The sequence below is a fragment of the Oncorhynchus keta genome, chromosome 22 (assembly GCF_023373465.1).
Source record: "Oncorhynchus keta strain PuntledgeMale-10-30-2019 chromosome 22, Oket_V2, whole genome shotgun sequence".
NCBI lineage: Eukaryota > Metazoa > Chordata > Actinopteri > Salmoniformes > Salmonidae > Oncorhynchus > Oncorhynchus keta.
Window position 1 is genome coordinate 57,951,540 of NC_068442.1, and position 12,891 is coordinate 57,964,430.

The 12,891-nt window shown below is 47.3% G+C and overlaps 1 protein-coding gene across 8 annotated transcripts in view; it reads left to right on the plus strand.

The window, feature by feature from the left end:
* LOC118400710 (actin remodeling regulator NHS-like) overlaps positions 1-12,891 on the plus strand; it is a 109,419-nt gene that overhangs the window by 73,522 nt on the left and 23,006 nt on the right. For 2 of the 8 annotated variants that reach the window (XM_052475784.1, XM_052475785.1), the window contains one exon: positions 4,934-5,111. In XM_052475784.1, coding sequence (XP_052331744.1) covers positions 4,934-5,111 — 178 coding nt within the window. Of the gene's footprint in view, positions 1-4,933; positions 5,112-8,761; positions 9,254-9,285; positions 9,434-12,891 lie in introns of those variants that run through there. The other 6 variants (XR_008076241.1, XR_008076243.1, XR_008076240.1 and 3 more) reach the window with 6 other exon arrangements.

Sequence of the window (12,891 nt, forward strand, 5' to 3'; positions counted from 1 at the left end):
GTCTCCTCTCTCTCTTCGACCATGGTACTGTACTTGTACTTACAATCAAAATAAAATTGTATTTGTCACATACACATTTAGCAGATGTTATTGCGGGTGTAGGAAAATGCGCCAAAAGTGCAGTCATTTTAAAACTTTTTTTCTTTCTCATTATGGGGTATTGTGTGTGTGTGGATTGTTGAGAATTAAAAAAAAAAAAAATGTTTTTAATAATGCTGTAAGGTAACAAAATGTGGAAAAGGTCTAGGTCTGAATACTTTCCGAGTGCACTGTATATACAGTACCAATCTGAGTGGTATAGTGGGAGGAGAGTGGTATATACCAATCTAAATTTGGACACCTATTTATTTAAGTGTTTTTCTTTATTTTTACTGTTTCTACATTGTAGAATACAAAACTGAAATAACACATAGTAACCAGAAAATGGTTAAACAAATCAAAATATATTTTAGATTGAAGAATCTACAAAGTTTGCCCTTTGCCTTGACAGTTTTGCATAGGCTTGGCATTCTCTCAACCAGCTTCACCTGGAATACTTTTCCAACAATCTTGAAGTAGTTCCCACATATGCTAAGCACTTGTTGGCTGCTTTTCCTTCACTCTGCGGTCCAACTCATACAAACCATCTCGTTTGGGTTGAGGTCAGGTGATTGGGGAGACCAGGTCATCTGATGCAGCACTCCATCACTCTCCTTCTTGGTCAAATAGCCCTTACACAGCCTGGAGGTGTGTTGGGGTCATTGTCCTGTTGAAAAACAAATGATAATCCCACTTAAGCACAAACCAGATGGGATGTAGTATCGCTGCAGAATGCTGTGGAAGCAATGCTGGTTAAGTGTGCCTTGAATTCTAAATTAATCACAGCAAAGCACCATCACGCCACCCCCTCCATGCTTCACGGTGGGAACTACACATACGGAGATCATCCATTCAGCTACTCTGCTTCTCACAAAGACGGTTGGAACCAAACATCTCAAATGTTAACTCATCAGACAGATTTCCACCAGTCTAATGTCCATTGCTCGTGTTTCTTGGCCCAAGCAAGTCTCTTCTTCTTATTGGTGTCCTTTAGTAGTGGTTTCTTTGCAGCAATTCGACCATGAAGGCCTGATTTCATTCTCTGAACAGTTGTTGAGATGTGTCTGTTACTTGAACTCTGTGAAGCATTTATTTGTGCTGCAATTTCTGAGGCTGGTAACTCTAATGAAGTTATCTTCTGCAGGAGAGGTAACTCTGGGTCTTCAATTCCTGTGGCAGTTGTTATGAGAGCGAGTTTCATCCTTGAGCTTGATGGTTTTTGTGACTGCACTTGAAGAAATGTTCAAAGTTCTTTTACATTTTCCAGATTGACTGACCTTCATGTCTTAAAGTGATGATGGACTGTTCTTTCTCTTTTGCTTATTTGAGCTGTTCTTGCCATAATATGAACTTGGTCTTTTACCAAATAGGTCTATCTCTGTATACCACCCCTAACTTGCCATACCACCCCTACCTTTGTCACAACACAACTGAATGCATTAAAAGGAGAGAAATTCCACAAATATACACTTAACAAAGCACACCTGTTTATTAAAATGCATTCCAGGTGACTACCTCATGAAGCTAGTTGAGAGAATGGCAAGAGTAAGCAAAGCTGTCATCAAGGCAAAGGGTGGCTACTTTGAAGTATCTAAAATATATTTTGATTTAACACTTTTTTGGTTACTACATGATTCCATATGTGTAATTTCATAGTTTTGATGTCTAAACTATTATTTTACAATGTAGAAAATAGTAAAAAATAAAAACCCTTGAATGAGTAGGTGTCCAAACTGTTGACTGGTACTGTATATCAGTTACTTACAGTACATCTGTCTCTCTATATCTTCTATCCTATTGATTCTTGATCTGTAGTGTTCTGACTGTGGAAGAACTGTCTTCCAATGTGTTGTGATCAATAAATGTGTTCGTGTGTGATCAGTCTCCGATCTGTCTCAGGTCTGTCTCAGGTCAGTCTCAGGTCTGTCTCAGATCAGTCTCAGGTCTGTCTCAGGTCTGTCTCAGATCAGTCTCAATAAATGTGTTTGTGTGTGATCAGTCTCAGATCAGTCTCAGGTCTGTCTCAGATCAGTCTCAGTAAATGTGTTTGTGTGTGATCAGTCTCAATAAATGTGTTTGTGTGTGATCAGTCTCCGATCTGTCTCAGGTCAGTCTCAGATCAGTCTCAGGTCAGTCTCCGATCTGTCTCAGGTCTGTCTCAGGTCTGTCTCAGATCAGTCTCAGGTCAGTCTCAGGTCAGTCTCAGATCAGTCTCAGATCAGTCTCAGATCAGTCTCAGATCAGTCTCAGGTCAGTCTCAGATCAGTCTCAGGTCAGTCTCAGATCAGTCTCAGATCAGTCTCAGATCAGTCTCAGGTCTGTCTCAGATCAGTCTCAGATCAGTCTCAGGTCAGTCTCAGATCTCTCAGTCAGTCTCAGATCAGTCTCAGATCAGTCTCAGATCAGTCTCAGGTCTGTCTCAGATCAGTCTCAGATCAGTCTCAGATCAGTCTCAGATCAGTCTCAGATCAGTCTCAGATCAGTCTCAGGTCAGTCTCAGATCAGTCTCAGATCAGTCTCAGATCAGTCTCAGGTCAGTCTCAGGTCAGTCTCAGATCAGTCTCAGATCAGTCTCAGATCAGTCTCAGATCAGTCTCAGGTCAGTCTCAGGTCAGTCTCAGATCAGTCTCAGATCAGTCTCAGGTCAGTCTCAGATCAGTCTCAGATCAGTCTCAGGTCTGTCTCAGATCAGTCTCAGGTCAGTCTCAGATCAGTCTCAGATCAGTCTCAGGTCAGTCTCAGATCAGTCTCAGGTCAGTCTCAGATCAGTCTCAGATCAGTCTCAGATCAGTCTCAGATCAGTCTCAGGTCAGTCTCAGATCAGTCTCAGATCAGTCTCAGGTCAGTCTCAGGTCAGTCTCAGATCAGTCTCAGGTCTGTCTCAGGTCTGTCTCAGGTCAGTCTCAGGTCAGATCAGTCTCAGGTCTGTCTCAGGTCTGTCTCAGATCAGTCTCAGATCAGTCTCCGATCTGTCTCAGGTCAGTCTCAGATCAGTCTCAGATCAGTCTCAGATCAGTCTCAGATCAGTCTCAGGTCTGTCTCAGGTCTGTCTCAGGTCTGTCTCAGGTCAGTCTCAGGTCAGTCTCAGATCAGTCTCAGGTCTGTCTCCAGGTCTGTCTCAGGTCTGTCTCAGGTCTGTCTCAGGTCTGTCTCAGATCAGTCTCAGATCAGTCTCAGATCAGTCTCAGGTCTGTCTCAGGTCTGTCTCAGATCAGTCTCAGGTCAGTCTCAGATCTCAGATCAGTCTCCGATCAGTCTCTGTCTCAGATCAGTCTGTCAGTCTCCGATCAGTCTCCGATCAGTCTCAGATCAGTCTCAGGTCAGTCTCAGATCAGTCTCAGATCAGTCTCAGATCAGTCTCAGGTCTGTCTCAGATCAGTCTCCGAGTCTCAGTCTCAGATCAGTCTCAGATCAGTCTGATCAGTCTCAGATCAGTCTCAGATCAGTCTCAGATCAGTCTCAGGTCTGTCTCAGGTCTGTCTCAGGTCAGTCTCAGATCAGTCTCCGATCAGTCTCCGATCAGTCTCCGATCAGTCTCCGATCAGTCTCCGATCAGTCTCCGATCAGTCTCAGATCAGTCTCAGGTCAGTCTCAGATCAGTCTCAGATCAGTCTCAGGTCTGTCTCAGATCAGTCTCCGATCAGTCTCCGATCAGTCTCAGATCAGTCTCAGATCAGTCTCAGATCAGTCTCAGATCTGTCAGTCTCAGATCTGTCTCAGATCAGTCTCAGATCAGTCTCAGATCAGTCTCAGATCAGTCTCAGATCAGTCTCAGGTCTGTCTCAGGTCAGTCTCAGGTCAGATCAGTCAGATCAGTCAGATCAGTCTCAGGTCTGTCTCAGATCAGTCTCAGGTCTGATCAGTCTCAGATCAGTCTGATCAGTCTCAGGTCAGTCTCAGGTCAGTCTCAGATCTGTCTCAGATCAGTCTCAGATCAGTCTCAGATCTGTCTCAGGTCAGTCTCAGATCAGTCTCCCGATCAGTCTCCGATCAGTCTCAGGTCAGTCTCAGATCAGTCTCAGATCAGTCTCAGGTCAGTCTCAGATCAGTCTCAGATCAGTCTCAGATCAGTCTCAGATCAGGTCAGTCTCAGATCAGTCTCAGATCTGTCTCAGGTCAGTCTCAGATCAGTCTCAGGTCAGTCTCATCAGTCTCAGATCAGTCTCAGGTCTGTCTCAGGTCAGTCTCAGATCAGTCTCAGGTCTGTCTCAGTCTGTCTCAGATCAGTCTCAGGTCTGATCTCAGGTCTCAGGTCAGTCTCAGATCAGTCTCAGATCAGTCTCAGATCAGTCTCAGATCAGTCTCAGGTCTGTCTCAGGTCTGTCTCAGGTCTGTCTCAGGTCAGTCTCAGGTCAGTCTCAGGTCAGAGGTCAGTCTCAGTCTCAGGTCTGTCTCAGGTCTGTCTCAGGTCTGTCTCAGGTCTGTCTCAGATCAGTCTCAGGTCAGTCTCAGATCAGTCTCAGGTCTGTCTCAGATCAGTCTCAGGTCAGTCTCAGGTCAGTCTCAGATCAGTCTCAGGTCAGTCTCAGATCAGTCTCAGGTCAGTCTCAGATCAGTCTCAGATCAGTCTCAGATCAGTCTCAGGTCAGTCTCAGGTCAGTCTCAGATCAGTCTCAGGCTTTGGCCCTGCATGAAGTTTAATTTTTTTATAGATAGTTTAAATGTTTTCTTTGCATGTTGTAGGATACTTCTAATTGTGAGGTTTTTTATTACATCACTTATGGATCAATAACCCTAACCATCTGCATGTAACTCTGCTGTAACCCAGCTCCATTAACCTGACCTTAACCATAACCCAACCCCTAACCTTAACCATAACCCAACCCCTAACCTTTACCACCACTTACTGTTCCAGGCTGCTCCTCCCTCTGACAGTCTCGGCCAACGACCTCGACACCCTGTCCCTAACGTTCCCTCCACGCTGGACAAGCAGACTAACTGGTCCAGAGTTCTCCCACTGCCCACACCTCAGGAGAGGATGAAGAGCGACTCACAAGTCATCACATCCTGCGTCATCCCAATTAACGTCACTGGTAAATACCATGCAGCTTCTTAACTCTTTGAATGCATCCAACACTCTATTGCTTATACACTACTTTTGACCATGGCCCACTTGACCAGTGCGTTTTCAGAGGTCTGCTCTGTACGCTGTACCACAGCAGCCCTCATTATTCTAACTGTCCGTCCCCACCTGTCCCTTATACTCGGGTGAAAGATTTGATTTATTTATTCCACCTTTTGTTGGGTGGGGTGCTGAGCTGTTGGCCGGGGTTGGGGTAGCCAGGAGGAAGGTATGGCCATAGAGAAATGCTTATTTAAATTCTTATCGGTGGTGATGGTGTTTCCTAGCCTCAGTGCAGTGGACAGCTCGGAGGAGGTGCTCTTATTCTCCATGGACTTTACTGTCCCAAAACCTTTTGGAGTTAGAGCTACAGGATGCACATTTGTTTGAAAAAGCTAGCCTTTGCTTTCCTGACTGACTGAGTGTATTGGTTCCTGCCTTCCCTGAAAAGTTGCATGTCGCGGGGGCCATTCGATGCTAATGCAGAACGCCACAGGATGTTTTTGCGCTGGTCGAGGGCAGTCGGGTCTGGGGTGAACCAAGGTCTATATCTGTTCATAGTTCTACATTTTTTTTGAATGGGGCATGCTTATTTAAGATGGTGAGGAAATTACTTTTTAAGAACGACCAGGCATCCTCGACTGACAGGATGAGGTCAATTTCCTTCCAGGATACCCCGGCCAGGTCGATTAGAAAGGCCTGCTCGCAGAAGTGTTTTAGGGAGCGTTTGACAGTGATGAGGGGTGGTCGTTTGACCGTGGACCCATAACAGACGCAGGCAATGAGGCAGTGGTCGCTGAGATCCTGATTGAAAACAGCAGAGGTGTATTTGGAGGGCAAATACAGGGTGGTCCTGTAGCTCAGTTGGTAGAGCATGGCGCTTGTAACGCCAGGGTAGTGGGTTCGATCCCCGGGACCACCCATACGTAGAATGTATGCACACATGACTGTAAGTCGCTTTGGATAAAAGCGTCTGCTAAATGGCATATATTATTATTATTATTATTATATTATTATTATAAGTTGGGCAGGATAATATCTAAGAGTGTGCCCATGTTTACGGATTTATGTTTACGGATTTAGGGTTGTACCTGTTGGGTTCCTTGATGATTTGTGTGAGATTGAGGGCATCTAGCTTAGATTGTAGGACTGCCGGGGTGTTAAGCATATCCCAGTTTAGGTCACCTAACAGAACAAACTCTGAAGGTAGATGGGGGGCAATCAATTCACATATGGTGTCCAGTGCACAGCTGGGAGCTGAGGGGGGAGTATAACAGGCAGCAACAGTGAGGGACTTATTTCTGGAGAGATTCATTTTTAAAATTAGAGGCTCGAACTGTTTGGGCATAAACCTGGAAAGTATGACAGAACTCTGCAGGTGATCTCTGGAGTAGATTGCAACTCTTCCCCCTTTGGCAGTTCTATCTTGATGGAAAATGTTGTAGTTGGGTATGGAAATCTCAGAATTTAGTGGACTTCCTAAGCCAGGATTCAGACACGGCAAGGACATCAGGGTTGGTGGAGTTTGCTAAAGCAGTGAGTAAAACAAAGGGAGGAGGCTTCTGATGTTGACATGTATGAAACCAAGGCCTTTTCGGTTACAGAAGTCAACAAATGAGAGTGCGTGGGGACACGCAGGTTAACCTCCACATCACCCGAGGATCAGAGGAGGAGTAGGATGAGGGTATGGCTGAAAGCTATCAGAACTGGTCATCTAGTGCATTGGAGACAGAGAATAAAAGGAGCAGAATTCTGGGTGTGGTAGAATAGATTCAGAGCATAATGTACAGACTGGTATGGTATGGTAGGGTGTGGGTAGAGTCGAGGTAAACCCAGGCACTGAGTGATGAGAGATTGCATCTCTGGACGGGCTAGTTATGCTGGGTGAGGTCACTGCATGTGTGGGAGGTGGGACAAAGGAGGTATCTGAGGCATGTTGAGTGGGACTAGGGGCTCCGCAGTAAAATAAAACTATCCTAAACAGTGTGCAATGCATATTGACATTTAAAAGAGACAAAGTGAGGCATAAAGAAATCACAGGTGTTGAGAGCTAGCTAAGACAACAACTGGTAAGATGGCGATGAATGGGCAGAGAGGGTCGGTTAACTACACAAAGGGCCTGAGTTAGAGGCAGGGGCCAACAGATTTAAAAAATGGAGTACTGTGATTAATGAACAGTCTAGCAGGCATCAGCTTGCTAGCCAAGTGATTATAGGGTCCAGTGGACGGCAATAGATGGAACAGGGAAGCAGCTAGGTCGTCGTTACTATGCTAGCACGCAGGACACAGTGTTTGAAGTTAGCAGTCCGGGGTAAGTAAAAGCGTCTGCTCTGACGTCCGTCAAAGGCCGGTTGAGGGCACAGCGGATGGAGTTACGTCGGCGGACCAGTCGTGGTGGTATGGCGGGGCGCCGTGTCAACAACGAGTCCAGGCCAGATGGCGAAAGAGGTGTTGTAGTAATTTCGTTTGCTAGCCGGAAGATGCACTTGGCTCGCGGCTAACTGGTGCTCGCTTCGGGGCTCGCTTCGGGGCAGGGGAGTTAGCCACTATAGCCACTCTGTAGCAGTTAGCTAGCAGCGATGATCCGATGCAAAGCTTGCGGCAAGGGTCCGGTGGAGTAGTGGATTCTAGCCGTGTTTGGGTGGAGTCCAGGAGGCATCGGCTGAGTTGCCGAGTGATCACAGATTAGGTCAAGAGGTGGGCCTGGCTCAGGGCTAGCTTCGGTGCTGGGTCACTTAGTGGCAGCTGTGATGATCATTAGTAATGGTCCAGGGTTTACGGCAGGAATCTGGCGTTGTAGTGGAGAAAACAGTCCGATACTGGCAGGCTGGCAAGTATTATCCAGGCTAAAAAAAACGTCTGGTGTTTGTACATTGCTAGCAGTGGCTAACAATGACTAAATCGCTAGTAGCTAATTAGCTGGTTAGCTTCTGATGGAGGTTCTGGCTATAAGGTCTAAAAAATAGCGGATCCGTGTCACAATGTGTGAGGCGGGTTACCGGAAGGTATATTTAATTTAAAAATGGAAAAGAGATTGAAAATAAATTGCTATATATATATATAAAAAGAAGACTAAATACCAAAAGTAAACGAGAGGACTACAAACCACGTCTGCACTGCTACGCCATCTTGGAAATGAGGCATTACCGTCTGGTACGGCGTCCCCCGGCAAAATAAATAGTGGGGGTATGCCGTACCAGTAAAACATGAGCCTATCACGATAATTAAAACAAAATGTAAAGAAATCTGTAGGCTATGTACACCGCTTTTTATTTATACCGCATGTCAGAGCCATGAAAATGTAGCACATGGCTGTGCCTCCTGGATGTCTGTTTAAGTTATGGTTAAAAGCTGGTCTGTTTGTGCCAGTGAGGGGAAGATACTGCTTCATGAATGCCAATTAGTCCCATTAGAATAGTTAAAAGGCCTGTTGAGATGTATTTACTGTGAGTTGCATAGAGTCTCAAAGATCTGGAGCCAACAGGGGCTGAGTCAGAAACTGAACATTGTGAGAAAAGAGCTGTAATAATGTGGAGTTGAAAGAAGTCTCTAGTCACATGATAGTCATGAAGTAGAGAGAGAAGCACCACAACTAGAGACACGGAGGGAGACACGGAGGGAGACACACGGAGGGAGACACACGGAGGGAGACACACGGAGGGAGACACACGGAGGGAGACACACGGAGGGAGACACACGGGGGGAGACACACGGAGGGAGACACACGGGGGAGACACACGGAGGGAGACACACGGAGGGAGACACACGGAGGGAGACACACGGAGGGAGACACGGAGGGAGACACACGGAGGGAGACACACGGAGGGAGACCCACGGAGGGAGACCCACGGAGGGAGACACACGGAGGGAGACACACGGAGGGAGACCCACGGAGGGAGACACACGGAGAGAGACCCGGAGGTAGACTGGGAGACACGGAGAGAGACCCGGAGGTAGACTGGGAGACACGGAGAGAGACCCGGAGGTAGACTGGGAGACACGGAGAGAGACCCGGAGGTAGACTGGGAGACACGGAGAGAGACCCGGAGGTAGACTGGGAGACACGGAGAGAGACCCGGAGGTAGACTGGGAGACACGGAGAGAGACCCGGAGGTAGACTGGGAGACACTGAGAGAGACCCGGAGGTAGACTGGGAGACACTGAGAGAGACCCGGAGGTAGACTGGGAGACACGGAGAGAGACCCGGAGGTAGACTGGGAGACACGGAGAGAGACCCGGAGGTAGACTGGGAGACACGGAGGTAGACTGGGAGACCCGGAGAGAGACACGGAGGTAGACTGGGAGACACGGGGGGAGACGGGAAGACACTGAGAGAGACCAAGATACGCAGAGAGCGGCAGCATAGTCAGTCAGGCTGCCATCAGTTAGGATCACAGATAGGATCACTAGGTACTGCATTCTATTCCAGAACTACTGCATTCTGTTCTGGAATTCTCTACATCAGTTTGTGTCCTCAGTTTGTAAACCTGCATGATACTGTAAAATGTGGATGGCAGCTTTGCTATAGATGGCAGTAACGTGAATCTTTTTTCAGGGTGACCTTCAAACTGTGACCACTACCTGCAACCTGGTTCAGGTTATCAGTCAACCTACCAGGGTAGTTAAAAAACAGCACAGGAATTAAATCATCAACATGTATTGATCACATCTTTACTAATGCTGCAGAACTTGGCTCTAAAGCAGTATCCAGATGCATCAGATGTAGTGATCACAATATAGTAGCCATAACCAGGAAAACCTAAGTGCCAAAGGCTGGAACTAATATAGTGTATAAGAGGTCATACAATACGTTTTGTAGTGATTCTTGTGTTGAAGATCTACAGTATTCAGACCACTTGACTTTTTCCCAATGTTGTTACGTTACAGGCTTATTCTAAAATCGATTTAATTGTTTTAAGGTTTTTTTTCATCAATCTACACACAATTCCCCATAATGACAAAGCGAAAACAGGTATTGTACATTTTTGCAAATGTAAGAAATGACCAAAGTAGTTCAGACCCTTTACTCTGTTGAAGCACCTTTGGCAGCGATCACAGCCTTGAGTCTTCTTGGGTATGACACTACAAACTTGGCCCACCTGTATTAGGGGAGTTTCTTCCGTTCTTCTCAGCAGATCTTCTCAAGCTCTGTCAGGTTGGATGGGGAGCGTCACTGCACAGCTATTTTCTCCAGAGGTGTTCGATCGGGTTCAAGTCTGGGCTCTGGTTGGTCCACTCAAGGACATTCAGAGACTTGTCCCGAAGCCACTCCTGCGTCGTCTTAGCTGTGTGCTTAGGGTCGTTGTCCTGTTGGAAGGTGAACCTTTGCCCCAGTCTGAGGTCCTGAAAATATAGATGGCAGGAATGTGAAACTATAGATGGCAGGAGCATGAATCTGGAGATGGCAGGAGCGTGAATCTGTAGATGGCAGGAGCGTGAATCTGTAGATGGCAGGAGCGTGAATCTGTAGATGGCAGGAGCGTGAATCTGTAGATGGCAGGAGCGTGAATCTGTAGATGGCAGGAGCGTGAATCTGGAGATGGCAGGAGCGTGAATCTGTAGATGGCAGGAGCGTGAATCTGTAGATGGCAGGAGCGTGAATCTGTAGATGGCAGGAGCGTGAATCTGTAGATGGCAGGAGCGTGAATCTGTAGATGGCAGGAATGGTTTTTTTTCGTGAATCTGTAGATGGCAGGAGCGTGAATCTGTAGATGGCAGGAGCGTGAATCTGTAGATGGCAGGAGCGTGAATTCTGTAGATGGCAGGAGCGTGAATCTGTAGATGGCAGGAGCGTGAATCTGGAGATGGCAGGAGCGTGAATCTGGAGATGGCAGGAGCGTGAATCTGGAGATGGCAGGAGCGTGAATCTGGAGATGGCAGGAGCGTGAATCTGGAGATGGCAGGAGCGTGAATCTGGAGATGGCAGGAGCGTGAATCTGTAGATGGCAGGAGCGTGAATCTGTAGATGGCAGGAGCGTGAATCTGTAGATGGCAGGAGCGTGAATCTGTAGATGGCAGGAGCGTGAATCTGGAGATGGCAGGAGCGTGAATCTGGAGATGGCAGGAGCGTGAATCTGGAGATGGCAGGAGCGTGAATCTGGAGATGGCAGGAGCGTGAATCTGGAGATGGCAGGAGCGTGAATCTGTAGATGGCAGGAGCGTGAATCTGTAGATGGCAGGAGCGTGAATCTGGAGATGGCCTGGAGCGTGAATCTGGAGATGGCAGGAGTTGTGAATCTGGAGATGGCAGGTGCGTGAATCTGTTTCAGATATTTTTTTATGAATCTGGAGATGGCAGGAGCGTGAATCTGGAGATGGCAGGACGTGAATCTGGAGATGGCAGGAGCGTGAATCTGGAGATGGCAGGAGCGTGAATCTGGAGATGGCAGGAGCGTGAATCTGGAGATGGCAGGAGCGTGAATCTGGAGATGGCAGGAGCGTGAATCTGTAGATGGCAGGAGCGTGAATCTGGAGATGGCAGGAGCGTGAATCTGTAGATGGCAGGAGCGTGAATCTGTAGATGGCAGGAGCGTGAATCTGTAGATGGCAGGAGCGTGAATCTGTAGATGGCAGGAGCGTGAATCTGGAGATGGCAGGAGCGTGAATCTGGAGATGGCAGGAGCGTGAATCTGGAGATGGCAGGAGCGTGAATCTGGAGATGGCAGGAGCGTGAATCTGTAGATGGCAGGAGCGTGAATCTGTAGATGGCAGGAGCGTGAATCTGTAGATGGCAGGAGCGTGAATCTGGAGATGGCAGGAGCGTGAATCTGTAGATGGCAGGAGCGTGAACCTGGAGATGGCAGGAGCGTTCTTATCTGGAGATGGCAGGAGCGTGAATCTGGAGATGGCAGGAGCGTGAATCTGGAGATGGCAGGAGCGTGAATCTGTGATGGCAGGAGCGTGAATCCACACTGATAGATGGCAGGAGCGTGAATCTGGTAGATGGCAGGAGCGTGAATCTGGAGATGGCAGGAGCGTGAACCTGGAGATGGCAGGAGCGTGAATCTATAGATGGCAGGAGCGTGAATCTGGAGATGGCAGGAGCGTGAACCTGGAGATGGCAGGAGCGTGAATCTATAGATGGCAGGAGCGTGAATCTATAGATGGCAGGAGCCTTGTGGAGCCTTTGTGGATGGTGCTCTCGGGTGATGAGAGGTGTTGGGTTTGCACCAGACATAGCGTTTTCCTTGATGGCCAAAAAGCTAAATTTTAGTCTGACCAGAGTACCTTCTTCCATATATTTGGGGAGTCACCCACATGCCTTTTGGCGAACACCAAATGTGTTTACTTATTTTTTTCTTTAAGCAATGGGTTTTTTTCTGGCCACTCTTCCATAAAGCCCAGCTCTGTGGAGTGTACGGCTTAAAGTGGTCCTATGGACAGATACTTGTTGTGGAAATAATCAGAATTTGTTGGTAACATAGGTAAGATGTTTTATATTCATCATATGTTTATAAGTTACTTCTCATCAGAATGGTATTTTTGTATAATACTGTGGCGAGGTTGCAGTTATCTGTTCTATGTCAAGACTAAGTTGCTTGGGCCACAGAGAGGGGAGAGGTCAAAGTGTCATCATGTGTAAACATATCTTTTGCTCCACTGTGTCTGTGTGCCAGTCAGAGACACTTTTCCCATCGGGGAGAGGAGGATGGCAGTGTCTGGAATCATTCTATGCTCCCTCACATGTTGTCCCTATCTTAACCTATAGCAATCATTCTCCTCTCCGGAGTTTGTCCAGGATTGGTTGTATT